At 38.0% G+C, this 18,658-nt stretch overlaps 2 protein-coding genes across 2 annotated transcripts in view; both read right to left on the reverse strand.

The window, feature by feature from the left end:
* The window catches only part of LOC107556955 (regulating synaptic membrane exocytosis protein 2-like), a 99,458-nt gene extending 92,003 nt beyond the window's left edge, over positions 1–7,455 (reverse strand). Inside the window, exons 1-2 of the mRNA XM_016240224.1 lie at positions 7,272–7,455; positions 6,690–6,850 (exon numbers count right to left, since the gene is read on the reverse strand). Coding sequence (XP_016095710.1) covers positions 6,690–6,835 — 146 coding nt within the window. The 5' untranslated portion in view covers positions 6,836–6,850; positions 7,272–7,455. The remainder of the gene's footprint in view (positions 1–6,689; positions 6,851–7,271) is intronic.
* A 2,648-nt stretch (positions 7,456–10,103) lies between these two features.
* dcaf13 (ddb1 and cul4 associated factor 13) lies at positions 10,104–17,454 on the reverse strand. Its single transcript, XM_016240244.1, has 11 exons — positions 17,253–17,454; positions 16,974–17,173; positions 16,402–16,509; positions 16,198–16,287; positions 15,354–15,509; positions 15,106–15,183; positions 14,944–15,026; positions 14,696–14,860; positions 13,647–13,782; positions 10,818–10,981; positions 10,104–10,459 (listed from the first exon to the last, which is right to left on the reverse strand). Exons 1-11 carry the CDS (start codon positions 17,320–17,322, stop codon positions 10,372–10,374), a joined length of 1,338 nt encoding a protein of 445 aa, XP_016095730.1. The 5' UTR covers positions 17,323–17,454; the 3' UTR covers positions 10,104–10,371.
* Positions 17,455–18,658: the final 1,204 nt, after the last annotated feature.

The raw sequence follows: 18,658 nt of genomic DNA on the forward strand, positions 1-18,658 counted from the left end.
AATTTCCTGATAATTTACTCACCCCCATGTCATTCAAGATGTTTGCGTCTTTCTTTCTTCGGTCGAAAAGAAATTAAGGTCTTTGAGGAAAACATTCCAGGATTTTTCACCATATTGTGGACTTCAATGGGGATCAACGGGTTGAAGGTCCAAATAGCAGTTTCAATGCAGCTTCAAAGGACTCCACACGATCCCAGCCAAGGAATAGGGGTCTTATCTAGCAAAACGATCGGTCATTTTCTTAAAATTAAAATACTTAACCACAAATGCTTGTCTTGCACTAGCTCAACTTCACGCATTATGTAGTCACGTTGGAAAGGTCACGCGTGACGTAGGCAGAAGTATCGACCCAGTGTTTAAAAAGCGAACATGCAAAGAGAGTCAAATGCTCTTTAGAAAAAACAACGATGTCGGATGATTTTGAAGTTGGAGGAGAAAATTAGATGGAGCTTTTACCCTACCCTACCTTTTTGAATCAGAGTACACAGATGAAGAACTAACCGCATGTGAGCTTTCCAGCGAGATTAAGTAAATGTGTGAAGTTGTAGACGCACATCACAGAGCTAGTGCAAGATGAGCATTTGTGGTTAAAAAGTATATACTGTACATTTTTTATTTTTTTAGAAAGTGACCGATCGTTTCGCTAGATAAGACCCCTATTCCTCAGCTGGGATCATGTAGAACCCTTTGAAGCTGCAATTTGGACCTTCAACCCATTGATCCCCATTGAAGTCCACTATATAGAGAAAAATCCTGGAATATTTTCCTCAAAAACCTTAATTTCTTTTCGACTGAAGAAAGAAAGACAAACATTTTGGATGACATGGGGGTGAGTAAATTATCAGGAAATTTTAATTCAGGAGTGAACTAAATTCTTTAACGTCCCGTATGCCAGCTAGCGTGCTGATGGAAGACGCTAATGAGCACCACAGAGACAGTTGGTGTGTTTTCCGCGGCATGGATTGAGATTCTCTGCGGTCTCTCCCCATGGGGGCAACCACGATGTGTGTGTGTGTGGGGGATGGGGATCTCACTCAGATGCCATGTGTGTGTACGAGTGAGTCTCCTATTCAGGCCACAATGTTCCTCACCTCCTCAGTGTCGGCATCTACAGACAGATTTGAGGAGGGATTCCTGTGATTACTGGCGGAAAAGATTTCAGCGTATGAGCAAATAACAGTCTCAGTCTCTGACAGCACACCCACACAGTCCCATCACTGACCGGCTGACGCATAAAAAGGCCAAACACTAGCAGCAAATTGGCGGTTCCAATCAGGTTGACTTCCGGGAGTCGGAGGTCCAGGATTTGCTTGGAAACTGATGCATTTTTAGGTAATGTTAACGCAATTAACAATTTTGAGGAGAAAATATTTGTTAGATTTGCCAAAGTTTGGCATAAAATCTTTGAAAGATTCTCAGGTATTTGTTTAGTTACTTAGGAGCACATAAGCTAGATTTCCATGAGAAGAAGGGTATTCAGTACATAACTATCAACTGTGGTTGATGCCTATTCATGTTAAGCAGGGCTCACACTACAGGAGTTTTAGGGCAGATTTATCTCTGATTTTCCCTTCCCGAAAATCGGAGAAAAAAAAATCTTGTTGAGGACCTTGGTCGGTTCCGATGTTCGGCACGGATTATCTGGTAATATGAGGCGTTTACAGATCGAATCTTGCACCTCCCAATCTGCTCTCATGTTTGATATTTAGGATTTTAAATCAGGATGATCACGGCTATGATTACATCAGCACTTTACATTAGGATAGTAGAGATGTAGGAAACTGCTTGTGGAAGTTTTGTAATAACACGACTGTCTGAGTGTCTGTATAATGTGTCAAAAACATACCACATACGTAAGGACAAAGAGAAGCGTTGGGGTGAAATCGCCTCAGTTTTGAACATACTGGGTGAGTGTAGAAAGCTGCTAACATGCAAGCTAACATATGTAAACATCAGTTGCTGAAACGTCAATGACGATCTGCTGCGTGAGATCACGTGAGGCGCTACCTCTGGCATGGTAATCTTATATCTTGTAGTGTGTGATTCAACACGATTTTCAAATCTTGTAGTGCATGTACGTTTAATATTTGAGGGAAGAAAACCTGTGTTGATTCTCGTTGTGTGTGCGCCGCAACAAGACGTCATAATCAGTGAGACTAGTTAACAAATGATAAAACAAACAAATGAAACAAACAAACAAATCAGCATTAAATGAGGCCATATCTAGTGATAGTTTGGTCAAATTTGGCCAAATCAAATTTGCTCTCGGATTTCATCAAAAATATCTTAATTTGTGTTCCAAAGATGAACGGGTTTGGAACGACATGAGGGTGAGTAATTAATGACAGAATTTTCCTTTTTAGGTGAACTATCCCTTTAAGACACGGTTTTAACATAGTGACTATGTTTATGCAACTGGCACCTAAAGCATGTTACACACAAGCAAAATGAAAAAGTCATCTAATCTTCCCATTGTCATATATTGTCATATTTGTATTTATATTTTTAGCAATTATTGTTTTTTCTTAATCCATAAACAAGCATGAAATAAAGTAAATAAATATAAAACAGGAAATAAGATCAATAAAAACAAACAATCCAGCATCAAGAGGAACCTGAGACATTTAGTGACCAGAATATCATGACAATTGGAGATGGACTGTTTTAACCTGTGCTAGTAAACAAACACCTGAAACACCTTAGCAACCACAACACACATAAAAACCCACATTGAACACCTTAGCAACTCCACAGCAATGCCCTGGCCACCACCCAAGACAGCTGAAGCATGTTTCACACAAGTAAAATGAAAAAGTCCTAAGCAAATGTAGTCTAGTCTTCTATTTTTATTTATTTTTGTTTTTTGCCAACAAAAAAAAAAACTGTTTTCCCCTTTTTTTACTCTTTTTAAAAAAAATTAAATAAATAAATTTAGTTTAACTAAATTCAACTAATTTTGTACATTTAAACATGAAATCCAATTTTAAATAAATTATTAGATATATAAATAAACACAAAGTACTCGTTTTTCTCATACAGTAAGTACATATATAAAACAGAGAGTTGGTTCTGGGAAGCACACACACTTATGAATGCCAACTTGAGTGCACTCACTTTCACAGTGTGCTACAAGTCTCGTTCTCACCCATAGGCCTCAGTGATCCCAGAGGGAGAAGGGCAAGCCCTCGGATAATAGCACAGCAAATCAGCAACAACTGCTCTCCTCAATGCAATCTCTCTCAGTCAAATCTCCTAAAAACCCTGTCTCTCATTTGTCTCTTTCATACTTTATAAACACCTCCCCGTGGCACACTCTCACTTTCAGCAACTAAAACTCTCCCTCACTCTCGGTCTCTATTGCTGGATATGTTTCAAATTCTTTGTGGCTCTTCCAGTGAGATGACAGGAAGTTGGCAAACCTTTCTACAGAGGGCTTCTTCGTCTATTCATTCTCCTAGGATTCCCTGAGTTGGCTTACAGCCACTGTTGTGTGCGCGCGTGTATGACTCTTTAAAAACATCCTGTGGCTTGGCTACCATGGATACACTGAGATTTATGGTACAAAAACCACAGCTAAAAATCTCATTAGTGACCAGTCGACCAGTTATCCTGCTTGCGCTCCATCACCACCTTGACTAGACAAAGTCTGTGCCCGAGCAATACAGAAGTCCATAACCACTAATAAGCAAATGCCATATAATAAATAAAAACATACTGTAACTCAAAACCTCTTTCCCAGTCCAAAAAGAACATTTACTGAAACTAAGCTGCAAAAACCGCTCATTCTGAACATCCTCAACATCAGAAAGATGCACTGATTAGCACAATTATGATTGCCCACATTTACGTCAACACCAAAAACTCATCATGGCAAGGCAATACAGAGGAAGCATGACAGATACTATCATTCCTAAACACTAGAAGAACTAATGAAGAGAGTAAAATGTGGCAAGTCAGTCAAATTTTGTGCTGTTTTTGTCTGTGTAGCACCTTCTGCTCTGCAGCTCCTTCTCCAGAGATATTTAGCATTACATCACTCGCTCACCAATGGATCCTCTGCAGTGAATGGGTGCCGTCAGAATGAGAGTTCAAATGGCTGATAAAAACATCACAATAATCCACAAGTGATCCACACGACTCCAGTCCATCAATTAATGTCTTGTGACGTGAAAAGTTGCATGTTTGCAATGAACAAATCCAACATTAAGGAGTCTTAACTTTAAATCATCCCTTCTGACCAAAATATCAGTCCATAATCCCTAATAACGCTTCCTCTATTGAAAATGTCCTTCTCCAGTCACTCTCTCACCCCGAAATCCACCAACATATTCGTTTCGAACGGTTTTGGACTGCTTTTACTTGTAAACAGCCCTTGATTTGAGCATATTTCTCTCCCGATTCAGACAAAACAACTGTTTCACTGGAGGAAGCATGGTTTATGGACTTGTGTTTTGGTTAGAAGCAACATTCTAAAGTTAAAAATCGATGGACTCGAGTCATGAGGATTACTTGTGGATTATTGTGATGTTTTTATCAGCTGTTTGGACTCTCATGCTGACGGCACCCATTCACTGCAGAGGATCCATTGGGGAGCTAGTGATGCAAGTTATCATACATAGAAGTCTTAAAGGCACAGTAGCAAAAAAGGGCTGTTTAGTTCAAAGGATGTCACAAATGAAGGCATGGCCTTGTGGACCAGAGATGAGAATGTGATCAGGCCGTGAGTCACATGACACGGGCAGCAGCTCTGCACATTCACTGTTCAGTATAAGTAACATTCAGAGGCCAACAAGCCACCGTGTTGTTGTGTAACTCTACACCGGCCGTTTGCACACTACTCTAGAAAAGATCAGAGGCCTCGTGACAGCGTCCACACTGATGCTAACCAACCATCACCCTCCCTTACATGACATCAGCACTCGAGTGGCTAACATCATCTCTCTCGCTCTCTTGAAACTATGAATGGTGATGTGTGTGTTTAAGAGGGAGGAATCAAGTGACTCACCTAACACAGACACACACTAGCAGTGAGGTGGCAGTTGGCTTTACGTCTGTGACTCATGTTTACTTCACTTATTGCATGGAATCTGCTCTATTTCCATGCTGCAGTGTTAATATTTACCTAATGATAGAAGCACGTCTACACACCCTCGCAAAAAATCCATGAGCTAAAGACATTGCACAGTTACTCACAGAACTGCAAATACTTCCCTGTTTGAATCTGAGCATTAATTTATTGCACAAAGTTACCAAATCAATAACTAGGGGAAATCAGATAAGCCATAAGCCATAATTTTCCTTAGAAAAATTGCAATGATTTAAGAGTCATTGCAAATAGAAAGAAACATTTGAATCACCAACTTAAAGCTGATCTATATATTCATTTATTACACACAAAAGGGCTGCTTAAATTATACTACTAATAATAAAACAATTCAGGACTTTAGGATAAAGCTCATAAAATAATGATAAACGTTGTAAATAAAACATTACTGGAGTATTGGAGCCATTTTACAAGAATATACCATTTCAGTCTCTACTTCGAAATAGAACATTTTACAAATAACTACAAAGAAATGGCATGTAACATTGAATTGAACATTACATTTTGAAGTGAAAATCATTTCTACATCAAACTTTTTTTCAGTGTTTTAATTTTATATATCCCTAATAAAACAATAAAGCATCTTATTTTGCCTACTAAAACAAAACCTTCTAATTGGTTGTATATTGCAGGGGGGTTTAAACCTACGGCCCTCAGGGGGTCACAAAAGGGTGCTAGAAAAATATCGATGACTGGTTGTAAATCATGGGATTAATCATGATTCTTTTATACTACCGTCAAGCCTAGATAACAACATTCATTAAATTTACACCTCTAACATTACTTTGAAGGTAGGAAAAGATATGCTGTCAATGCTGTGATACTTTCCAAATACTATTTGATCACCTCTTTTAGCTTTAATACAGCGACAATACAAAAGCAATGTTGTTTTAATGTACCAGCAATGTACCATTATACATTCAAATAGACCGTCGTCTTTACAATTTAAAGTGACAGAGACCATTACAAGCTCGTAATAATATCTAGGGGTCCCTGGCATCAAAAGGTTTGAAAACCCCTGCCATAACTGAACTATTTCCTCTATTGCTGTAGATTAGATAGTTGTGTTAAACATCCACAAGTGTGCCCAAGAACATATTTCAGACAAAATCCAACCACTAAAGGCCTATAACAGCATTTCACTTAAATTAATTTGCAATTATACTGGAAACAAAGTTAAATTCTCCATATTTCCCAACTGAGAACAATCATTCAGTGGGGTTGTAAGTCAGCGGACAGCGCCGTGGTGCTGAAATCTCTGGCGCCGCAGCCTCAATGCTCAGGTCAAAACAACATTAGATATTCACATCGATTAAACTGGAATAGCGTGCTATTGTACTACGAGCTGTCATTATGAAGTGTGCACTAGTAAAGGCGATAATACAATCCCAAAGCCAAGAGAATGAAGCGGAAGCCTGATGTCCATATGACTAATAAACACAAATGTGATTCTCACCATTAGACGCACTGAGAATCACCACTAAACCTCCAACACTCGGGCTCTCTATGTCAAATCAAACGAACAGAGATCATTCTCACCAGCCTTCAACCAACAGCTCGAGGCTATGTGATCCGTAAAGCTTACTTCAACATGGACTGCTCCTTCTCCTCCTCTTTCTTCTGCCTGTCCATGACACCGAGGATGATCTTCCTCTCCTCCTCGGTGAGGTGGCTCAGGTCCGGCATCTCCGGCAGGACAGGCCCGCTGCGGGGCACGGCTGGAGCAGACATCTTTACACGCCGATGCTGAAGAAGATCAATAACCAGACTTAATCCATGATGAACGCAAGGTCCATCTGATCAATCACCAGTGGGTTTTGGTAGCTCAGGAATCAAAGCATCATGACCCACTGCAGCATCTCTGATGAACGTTATGATGTTTTAAAACACTAAAAGCGGTGGTTAAGTTATACTACTACTATTGAAATGATAGCAACGGAAGCTCTTAGACTATATTTTACAGCATTAGATCAATCATTCTTTAAGCAATAGAAGAAGGGACAGAGCTGGTCCTTTTAAAGTCAATGCTATTGAAATGAACGTAATCCTGTTTAAAGTTCTCCTCTTCCTCAATACAACAAGAATAAGAATAAAAGATTTAAGCAGCGATGCATTATGAATAAAATAGCAGATCTCAGATGTTACTCCAGATCTCATTGCCTCTTGCCTTTTATTTGGCCATCATCCTGTTCAATCCTGTCTAACCCATCGCTGTCATCGTCCTGGAAAAGTTATTTTGCATCTCATAATAAATGTTTGCTTCCCTTTTGAGTCCCTCTGCACCGGTGCCTCGCTTTTCTCCAGGTTTGGTAATCCTTGAAGATATCTTAAATACACAAAAATGGATGCAGCGACACAGAATCCCAATTGGAAGTGTGGGCGGAGCAAAGCCGCCTGGCCGGGGAGGCGAGTTTACCAATCGCACTATGGCGAAGGCTTAGCGTTTAATATTCATGAGGCAGCGTTTGCTTTCGGAAGGAAACCACTCGACGTCAGAACAGCCTACTTAATATTCAAGAGAACAGCATTCGCCATTGGAACAGAAGAACTAGACGTCAGCATTGCCTAAGAGAGAGAGAGAGAGAGAGAGAAACATTGCCTGAGAGAGAGAGAGAGAGAGAGAGAGAGCAATTGCATAAATTGAAATTCACTGTTTTTCATAAATGAGAGAAATTTATTCACAGTCCACAACAATTATAAAATTGGCCAATTTGATGGAAAATCTGTGATTCAGGAACCAAGCCAGCACCATTGGAAGACAAGAACTAGTCATCAGCATGACCCAATGAATACTGAAAAATCAAGACTTGACCATTGGAAAGTCAGGACACAACGTCAGTATGACCTAATGAATATTCATCTAAACCTTTGCCATAGTAGGACTCGCAATTTCATTGACAGCCAGTCGAAACTCATAGTGAAAAACCGGACTGGAATCTGCATTGGAGCTGGATCAGGCATACATTCTAAAAATAACCCGAGCAATAGGAAGTATAGACCAATAATGCGTCAAATCATTACAATCTTTATGGAATACTAGGCTACTACATCCTTTTTAAGAGATAAGGCTCAATTACATTTTAAGATTTTAAATTAAACAATGTTGCTCATTTCGATTTACAGCAAAATAAAACATTCCCTTCAGCTGAATTCATAGGAATTAATTAATTATGGAGGCGATTTTTGCTTCCTTACGAGATGATACAATTGCTTTTAACCAATGCAAAATGTAGCATGACCTTTATTAATATCATATCAAACATTACTAATTCAATGCTTATTTCATTAGTTGATGCTTCCTCAAATAATAAAACACGAAATCGAGATATTTCACGTAATGACCCGTTCATCAGCATACAATGTTAATGATTAATCAAAAATTATAAAGTGTTACCAAGGTCTTTGTTCAAAGCACCTGTATATTCATTCCTGACCCATGATTTCTCACATCCTTTGGGTTGCAATGACTGTACATGAGCTTTAAAAGGGAGTAGATTGAGATGATAGGATTATGGGCTAAAAAGGTGAAGAGTATGTTATATCTTATTAAAGCATTAAGACTTTTACAGGAAGAGAAAACGGCGCTGGTTTACCTTAGCAAATATTACATACATAACACAAACACTGTAAAACATCAGGCTTGCATTTAAAGCTGTATTTAAGATTATACACTGAACAAAATTATAAACGCTTTTGTTTTTGCCCCCATTTTTCATGAGCTGAACTCAAAGATCTAAGAATTTTCTATGTACACAAAAGGCCTATCTCTCTCAAATATTGTTCACAAATCTGTCTAAATCTGTGTTAGTGAGCACTTCTCCTTTGCCGAGATAATCCATCCGCCTCACAGGTGTGGCATATCAAAATGCTGATTAGACAGCATGATTATTGCACATGTGTGCATTAGGCTGGCCACAATAAAAGGCCACTCTAAAATGTGCAGTTTTACTGTATTGGGGGTCCGGGGGGTCCGAAAACCAGTCAGTATCTGGTGTGACCACCATTTGCCTCATGCAGTGCAACACATCTCCTTCGCATAGAGTTGATTGTGGCCTGTGCAATGTTGGTCCACTCCTCTTCAACGGCTGTGTGAAGTTGCTGGATATTGGCAGGAACTGGAACACGCTGTCGTATACGCCGATCCAGAGCATCCCAAACATGCTCAATGGGTGACATGTCCGGTGAGTATGCTGGCCATGTAAGAACTGGGATGTTTTCAGCTTCCAGGAATTGTGTAGATCCTTGCAACATGGGGCCGTGCATTATCATGCTGCAACATGAGGTGATGGTCGTGGATGAATGGCACAACAATGGGCCTCAGGATCTCGTCACGGTATCTCTGTGCATTCAAAATGTCATCAATAAAATGCACCCGTGTTCGTTGTCCATAACATATGCCTGCCTATTAAAACTGCACATTTTAGAGTGGCCTTTTATTGTGGCCAGCCTAAGGCACACCTGGGTAATAATCATGCTGTCTAATCAGCATCTTGATATGCCACACCTGTGAGGTGGATGGATTATCTCGGCAAAGGAGAAGTGTTCACTAACACAGATTTAGACACATTTGTGAACAATATTTGAGAGAAATAGGCCTTTTGTGTACATAGAAAAAGTCTTAGATCTTTGAGTTCAGCTCATGAAAAATGGGGGCAAAAACAAGTGTTGCGTTTATAATTTTGTTCAGTGTATGAGAGACAACTGACTCGATACTCACCAATCTTACCTTAGCAATTACTGCAGTTCACCATCAGACTTAAAATACAGCCCGCATAACATCAGTAAGATCACCTACAAGTTAACTTTGCTCCAAGGTGCATACAAGTTAATTAATTTACATAGTGACACAGGTAATAGTAGAAGGTGATGGCAACACATTCACATGTGCCATAGTGAATATGTTGTAGAAACCCTTGGAACCAGTCATGTTCACTTACATCAATGTTTCATTATGCATTTCAGTGGTTTTGGAGTGAAGGCTAAATTGAAAACATGACCATTCACAGATAAAGATGATTTTAATGTTCATTTACAACCAATTATAAAGACAACAATTATAGTATGATTTCCAGGATCAGTGCGTGTCCATGTAAAGTTCTTTAGATATGCGTGTAGTAAACAGCAGCAGTAAGCCAACCGTTCTTGTTTACACTCAAAAACCTTATTATGGAAGTACAAGAGAGGAAAAAGGGTGGAATATTTTGAAGCGTGTCCGTGTGTGGAGAAACAGAAACCCATGCACCAAAAGCACCTCTTTAAATCATCTCTTACTCCACAACAGCCACCACATGCTTCTCCTTTTCTGTCAGCAGGGGAACAGACCCCGGCTTGCTGTGCTTGCGGACGTTTTGTTCCCTAAAAACACAAACACAGAAGCACAGACAATCAGAATGCCAATCAAACTCAAACATGGATTCATTTCCTTTTGCTGCCAGTACAAGAGAGCCAAAATGGCACAAGATCCAATGAGATTTAAAGTTGAAATGTGTCATTTTTCCCCCCACGTTTTTTTTAGAGTCGTGTGGATAACATGTGGATTATTGTGATGTATTTATCAGCTGTTTGGACTCTCATTCTGACGGCACCCATTCACTTCAGAGGAGCCATTAGTGAGCAAGTGATGTAATGCTAAATTTCTCCAAAACTGTTCAGCAATTGTTCATTTTTGGGTCAGCTATTCTTTTAACATCTGGTGAAGGTCTGGTGAACTTACCTCCTGCGCCGGGCTTCCTTCATTTCCCGCTGCTCTCTCTTTTGTTTCAGGATGTCTCCAGGCAGGTGGCGGTGACGGGCGATGCGTCTCACCTGTGGATGGTGCTGAAATTTCTCTATCAGCTTCTTGTTGTAGTGTGCGGCAGCTTTTTCTCGGGTGGAGAGCTGTGAACAATGAGACTCGTGTCATTGGTCAAGATTAGGGCAGGTGTATACATTTCGTTAAAATGCACTTCATAAATATAAAAGGTGGCAGCACAGATATGCAACATCTTGAGAAGTCTTTTTAATTTGGCAATCAACATAAAATCACATTTTTCAGTAGAAAAAAACACCGCAAAATGCTCCTCGTCTATCTCTCTATCATAAAATTTCTTCAGCTCCCCGGCTTCAGCACGTCTCACTCCACACCCCTCCATGGGCTTTTATTCTAATTAAAAGCAATGATTTTTTCAAATTCAATTTGTTTAGGGCAATCTAATAGCTGCTGATGCCATCAGAGCGCTCGGGAGGAAAATCGAAAGGCCTGTTAACTCTTATTTATGAATTTCTTGACATTGTTCACATGAAGGGGGAAAAAATGAACATGACTCTGCTGTTTCCATGGAGACATCCCATAATAGAGCTGTTACGTTTGTAGTCCTAAAATTCAGAAGCAAATTAGCACATCAGCCATGGGATGGTTCAGGAATTTCAAATAGAATTTTAGAATAACTTTTTTTTTATTTATTGATTTAAAAACATTAATTGAAGAGACAGTCACACTTTGTTCTACAACATAATTTACACATAATTCAAACCTCAGATGTTAATTTTACACACACTGTTTTCTGCAACATAAGGACTACAACTACCACAAGAATAGACAAATACTTATGCAGCAACTTATTTTCCCTTTTACCGTACTTACTGTTATCATTATCTAAATCTAACTGCAATAAAGCTGAAATGAAAAAGAAAAAAAAAAACTTCAATAAGCTAAGGTACTGAAATTACTAACTGAAATAAAACTAAAATAAAAAAACTACTTCACAAATACTTAATATAAAAATAGCACATAAAATTACGAAAAAATTAAACAAAATGAAAATTTGAAAGCTAACTCACAATTTTAAAAACTATAATAATATATAAATATTATTATACATAAATGTTTTTTTCACATTACAGTAAGAATTACTGTAATTAGTTACTTGTTCTATTTTTCTTATTATCTGTGTTTTTGTTCTGTCACTGTCATTCTGTGGAGCTTCTGTCATGAAAACAAATTCCTCGTATGTGTAAACATACCTGGCAATAAAAACTCATTCTGATTCTGATTCTGATTAAGAATTTAGGGGAGAAATGTACTTTATTGTCATGTAAATAATTTCTCAATGCAATAATTCTAACGGACCTAAAAACAGACTTTATTTTCTTACAAACAAACAAATATATATAATTACACTTATGCATTTGGTAAATGCCTTTATCCTAAGTGCATTCACGGTATACATTTTTTTCAGTTAATGACCTCGGCGATGTTAGCGCTACAGGAATGCTTAAGGAAAAATATAATAATAGTTATAGTAACATACATAGACTGCAAGTAGCAATTATATCTAATTTTCTATAGAAAGTATAACATTATAAAGTGGACTTTCGGATTAAAGGGTTATAAATGTGTACAATTTACGTCTTTTGTAACAACAGACAAATGTGCAAAAATCTGTTACTGTGATTGTAAAAAGTCACTCATAGAGGGTCAACCTCACAAACAGCGAATTTTCATAAAAATATAGTAAAATGGGCACTCGGTCAGATGGCAGAGAAAAACAAAACCAAACTGAAGCCAGTCTCCTGAAGGACTAAAGAGCTTCTCCAGACAGCAGACTCTTGATTCAGCATCTGCTCCTTTAATTAAATACTCTCATGTGCCTGATAGTTTAATGTCTTCATTATTTTTCTGCTTTAAGTGATTGGCCGATTCAAATTGCTGATAACTGCAGTGAGTGTCTGATCTCTTTAAGTGAAAAGCATCAGAATAAATCTCTCTCAAAGTCCAGCGGGAGCCAAAAACATGCCAACCATGGGCCGCATGAGAGAATCAGATGCACTAGAGCCGATGCGAAATGATGGGGAGAAGAAACTAACATTTACCTGGAGCAGAACCAACCTCTGCCTCAGCAGAACAAAAAGCTTTGCTTCGTATATTTACACAAGTTTACTTAAAGTGACCACATTTCAGTTTTATAAAAAAAAAATGTCCCCTGACTTGAATTGACGCTCCCTAACATATAGAGTCTTGCTTTTCAGCAACTTTCAAGATCAGATATCATTGAAAGGCTAAAAAATATTTTAGCCAAACAGTCCAGACTTAATCTAAACTGTTTCTGACTGCGAGCAAAACTAACTGAGCCTTTCTTATCACTATATGAACTATAAAAGTGCCTAAAACATTATAAAAAAATTTAAAAAATCTATGGACATGTCTGGATTTCCTGGTAAGGAAACGTCACTTTATGAAATAGGTGCAGGCAACTTTAGGGCACCATTACAAGAGTTGCTTTGACAAGAGACATAAAACTCTAGAGCTTTTTCCTGGCCAGGTTTCAAACCGTGGCAACACTGCCATAGAAATGCTTAATGAAAGTGATTTGTGAGTGTAACTCATTTTAAGTGCTTTGTGGGGTGGCCACAGGGCCAAATGCGGCCCTTATTAACCACCTGAGTGCATCTGCAACAAGTCAGCAGCACCCTTAAAAGCTCTGCAATCAGGTATGAAACCTGGAGTCACTGAGTTAAAGCTCCTCCTGGTTGACTTAGACACGAAATGGGATCATGCACTCACCAGTCCAAGCTTCTCCGAGGCGTTGGCCTTCCACAGTCGAATGTTCATCTCGTCGGAGCCGCTCAGGACATATTTGTTGTCAGCGGACCATCTCACACAGATGACATGCTGCATACGTTTGGTGTGGTACACCTCCCTGAGGATTGTGGGAAATCACATTGAAAGTCACAAATGTACTCCATTTACTTTTTATTGCATAAACAATACATTGGTACACATTTTTTCCAAGAAATTTATTTGAAATAGAAATTAAGCAAGGATGCATTTCTATTTCAAATAAATGTTGCATATTTTATAGATTTTTAACTGAGCGAGTAACATTGGGAAACATATTCTCTGACATTATTTTAACTTATTATATTTAGTTGCACATTGTAACATTTAGATTAGCATTTTATTTTTATTGTATCTTCAATATAAAAGGTCAAGTTTGGTGTATTTTTTGTAATATATATATATATATATATATTTTTTTTTTTTTTTTTTTTTTTTTTTTTTAAGCAGACTTTCGAATTGTAGTATACCAGTTTCCACAAGATATTAAAGCAGCAAAAAAAAAAAAAAAATCAACATGGATATTAATACAAAACAAAAATCTTGAGCACCAAATCAGCATAACAGAATTATTTCTGAAAGATCATATTACTCTGAAAACAGGAGTAATGGCTGCTGATGGCAGTTTTGCCATTACAAAAATAAATGACATTTTACAATATACTCAAACAGAAAATATTTTTTATAATTATTTCACAATGTATACTGTTTTTACTCCTTTACTGAGCATAAAGGATGTCTTTTCAAAACTTTTTTTTTTTTTAATCTTAAAAGCAGTATATGCTTTTGAAAGAATTCCCTTATGGCTACCAAGGCTGCAAATCTATCTATCTATAAAGAGAGAGAGATATCTTCTATCTTTCTTTATGTTGATTTGCACTACTACTTTGCCCTGTTTTTGATTGTATGCAGCGGCAATACGAATTGAGAGAGAGAGAGAGAGAGAGAGAGAGAGAGAGAGAGAGCGCTCCTTGACCTTTCAACACTACACTCACCTGCTGTGGCCTTTGTCTTTCGGAAAGATTCGGATGGTTTTGTCAAAGCTGGCAGATACAAACTCCCTTCCTGTAGGTGAATAATCAACATCCAGCACAGCGGATACGTGATCCATGTGCACAGTCACAGGAACATCCAGATGCCTTATATCGTAAGTATAAAGGCTGTAGAAGAAACAGAAAAAGGTGATATGATTTATTTACTCAGTTAATTTCTCATGTAATGTTTTATGCTAAAATGAACTCACTTGTAGTCTTCGTTGGCACAGGTAAAATAATATGCTTCCATTGGGTTCCAGCAAAGCGTATTGCTCCTCAGTTGCATAACAACCTGAAACACGGTGTAATTTCATTACGGTCATAAATGGCACTATTCACCCATGTGGACAAAAAGTCAAAATATTGCAGACCTTTCTAAGTGGTGCAGATTCTCTGGTGTCATACAAGACGATACTTCTGTCTGATGCACAGCTAGCGAGAAGTTCGGTCTGTAACGAGCAACAGGGCAGTTTGTATTATGTGCTGTATTATAGCCATTCCCATCAATACCATGGTGGTCACCACTGGCTTTGACATATGAATCATTGTAAAGCTGCTTTGAAGCAATGCATTTTATGGAAAATGTCCATAGAAGTAAGCTAAAATTAAATTTGATCACCTCCACAGGGTTGTAGCGGACGCAGCTGAAGCTGTCCACACCCCAGCTGAAGGAGCGGATGGGACTGCTCCTCTGCTCATCCCAGATATCCACAGTCTGCCCGCAGGTTACAAACGTGCTCTCCCTCTGGTGGTGGTCAATGCCAGTGAACACCGCCTGCAAGACACAACAGGCCTTGTTAGAAACTGAAAACCTTACAGAACCCTAAAAGTGTGTGCATATTTATAAATAGGACTAAATATAATTTAGTGGCTAACACTGTAAAACATACCCTAATTATTCACTGACATTATTACATTTAATTTATTACATTTAGTTTGACATTGCAATATATTTAGATTAACCCCTGCTTTTTATTGTATATTCAATATAAAATGGTGATTTTTATATAATAATTCTTTGTTTTTTTAAAGTAATTATTTTTCATTTTAGTTCAGTAATATTGTGAAATATCATTAGAATTTAAAACAACTGCTTTGGAATATATTTTAAAATGTAATTAATTTCAATGATGAAAACGCTGAATTTTCAGCATCATTACTCCAGTTTTCAGTGTCACATAATCCTACAGAAATCAATATCATGTTTATTTACTCCTCAAGAAACATACATATACACACACACATATATATATATATATATATTAACTGAGCTGCAAATCAGCATATTAGAATGGTTTCCGAAGGATTATGTGATACTGAAGACTGTTATTTTGAATTGTAATAATATTTCACAATATTATTGTATTACAGTATTACTGTATTTTAGGCCAAATAAATGCAGCCATTTCTGCCTATTATAATAATACATAATCTTCAATATAACGTGTAAGCTGAAACTGTACCTTCCCCAGAATCGTGTTAATTGGTTCCTCCCGAACTCCATATCCTGGTGCCTCCAAGTTCCATTGTTTGATGGTCTTGTCATCTCCTACCTGTTGCATGACATGAAGATTTCACAGAATCATCTAACTGCACAACCACTTGCTAACTGGAATGCCTTCATCCATACCAAGGCCTCACGGGAAGAATATGCGGGATTAAAATACCGTGAAAAAGGAAGTGCCACAAAAGCGGGAACAGATTCCTCGTACAAATCCTTCATGAGCCTGAACGGTCCTCAAACACTCCTGTTTAGGAAGGTTCCACAGTTTCACCTGTCAGGAAAAATAAATAAAGCATGATCCCACTCATTCATCCATACTGAATCTAGATCAGGGTTCCTCAAATCTTGCCCTGGAGGGCCAATGCGCTGCAGAGTTTAGCTCCAACCCTGATCAAACTCAGCTACCTGTGATTTTCTAATGATCCTGAAGACACTGATTAGCATGCTCAGGTGTGTTTGATTAGGGTTAGAGCTGAACTCTGCAGGAAAGTGGATCTCGTGGGCCAGATTTGAGGACCCCTGATCTAGATGGTCATTTGCACACTCTTTTGACATATTGGGGAAAAAAATGATTGCATAACTGAAGTTCATTAACTGTGTCCTTTGTCTTGTGGTTTACAGTATTATTGTATGTTGGGCGTGTGTGTTGTTCTTGTATTGTAAACATGCTCAATAAAAGAAGCTAAAAAAGAGCCTTAATACTCAAATAGCACAGTAAAGGCTTTAAAGTGTTACCTCCCCATCGCAGGCACCAGATATGACTGTTGAAAGGCTTTTGGCGTGTTTGGTGATGCAGCTGATGCCATCTCTGTGACCATCTAGTGAAGCTACAAAAGGTTTGGCAAACACCCTCTCCAGTTTGGTGGCATTTAGGGCCCTGGTGTATTCCCTGGGCACCTCAAAAGGATGCAGGGTCGGGTCATAGTTCCTGGGCACTAGATAGGGAATATAACACAGTTAGTATATTACTTCCTACTACATCAACCTTTACATATTGACTTTATGTTTACATACCTCGTTGTATATCTCTAGTCGTCTCTCGAACATAATCGTCCGGGTTTCTACAAAGCACTTTAACTTTCATTCCAGCGGTTTATAAAACGAAACACTCAAAATCTTGACCAAAACGGCAGCGTTCAGAGAAATGTCGGACCATGTGTTTGTATCACGCCGCGCGCACTAATGTGACGTGCCACATCCGGGGACTGCAAGCATAGAAATACGCAAGAATATTGCAATCGGCAGAAATAAGCGTTTTTTTTTTTTTTTTAAACTATTAACTTTCTTAATAAATATTCGCTTGTTTTTTCCATTGTTGTTTTTATGATGTATTATTTGGCTTTTAAAGCGTTAGTGAACAAACAAAAAAAATAGTTATTGTTTTATTATTAATCGTGTACTGTTGCTCTGCTGTTACTTGCCAGTTTTAATTTTCACAGAAGGAAATTTATTATATTATTTAAATGTTTAACAGAAGTATATATTTATTGTTTTTGAAAGAGAAATGAAACAATGTAATAAATAAATAAAAAATACTGTAGGGCGTAGCGGAGTTTTAAAAAACAACGTATTATATATTTTATCAATTCATTAATTAAAATACTACATTTACCTCAATACCATTATCCGAGTGTAAAGATTATAGTGCGGCGCTATGACACGTGGTACCTGATACTTTTCTCAGCGGTGTAACAAAATGGCCCTCGATGGACCCATAGACATATAAATACCTAGACGCCTCACTGGCCGCTGGATCGTACGTCAACGTCGCCGCCATCTTGGTGCGGGCATCTTTTCCATCATTCTCATAAGCGGACTCGAGAAAATGCCTCAGTCGTTAATTATTATAAAAATGTTATACTACTGTAAATATATTATTTACTGTTACATCTTACTTTATACTATATTACACATATATTTGCTGAACTGTTGTTGTACCAAATCACATATGTGTTTTCATAAAGCCATCAGTTATCTTTGTTATTGTCTGCTTTGGAGTATGTACCTGTAAGTAAATAATTGCATCAATTTAGTGCTATAAAAATATAGATAGGAGCCTGCCAGTGTGATTTGTATTTGTCAGTTTGTTCCATTTCTCAATTTTGGTAAATTATTACTTAAGATGGGCATTTGTTTTCCCAGTATTTCAAAGGGAGCGAGGTATGTTCTGACCTGAAGCACAAGAAAAGTTCAAACGGTGAGGTTAAACACAGAAAATACTTTTTGAGAAGATTTAATGTACACAAGTGTGCGCTTTTGTAATTCCTCAGTTAATTTGATTTACTATCTAATTTAACTATCGAGATTTTAAGCATCTGGATTTTTTTTTTGTACACCACGTAGATCATAAACCACTGATATCAGTTGATAAAAACAAACGCTGTCATATTTTTATTCAGAAAAACCGCAGCTCTCCCTGT

Source organism: Sinocyclocheilus grahami, unplaced genomic scaffold (genome assembly GCF_001515645.1).
Source record: "Sinocyclocheilus grahami isolate Dianchi unplaced genomic scaffold, SAMN03320097.WGS_v1.1 scaffold585.1, whole genome shotgun sequence".
NCBI lineage: Eukaryota > Metazoa > Chordata > Actinopteri > Cypriniformes > Cyprinidae > Sinocyclocheilus > Sinocyclocheilus grahami.

What these genes read in the sequence shown, in the direction of transcription:
- dcaf13 (XM_016240244.1), bottom strand. Translation starts at nt 17,322, where the DNA reads ATGAAAGTTAAAGTGCTTTGTAGAAACCCGGACGATTATGTTCGAGAG. An exon ending in GACTAGAGATATACAACGAG is followed by an intron (nt 17,174 to 17,252) that starts GTATGTAAACAT and finishes TTCCCTATCTAG; the next exon opens with TGCCCAGGAACTATGACCCG. An exon ending in AAGGAAGCCCGGCGCAGGAG is followed by an intron (nt 10,460 to 10,817) that starts GTAAGTTCACCA and finishes TTGTGTTTTTAG; the next exon opens with GGAACAAAACGTCCGCAAGC.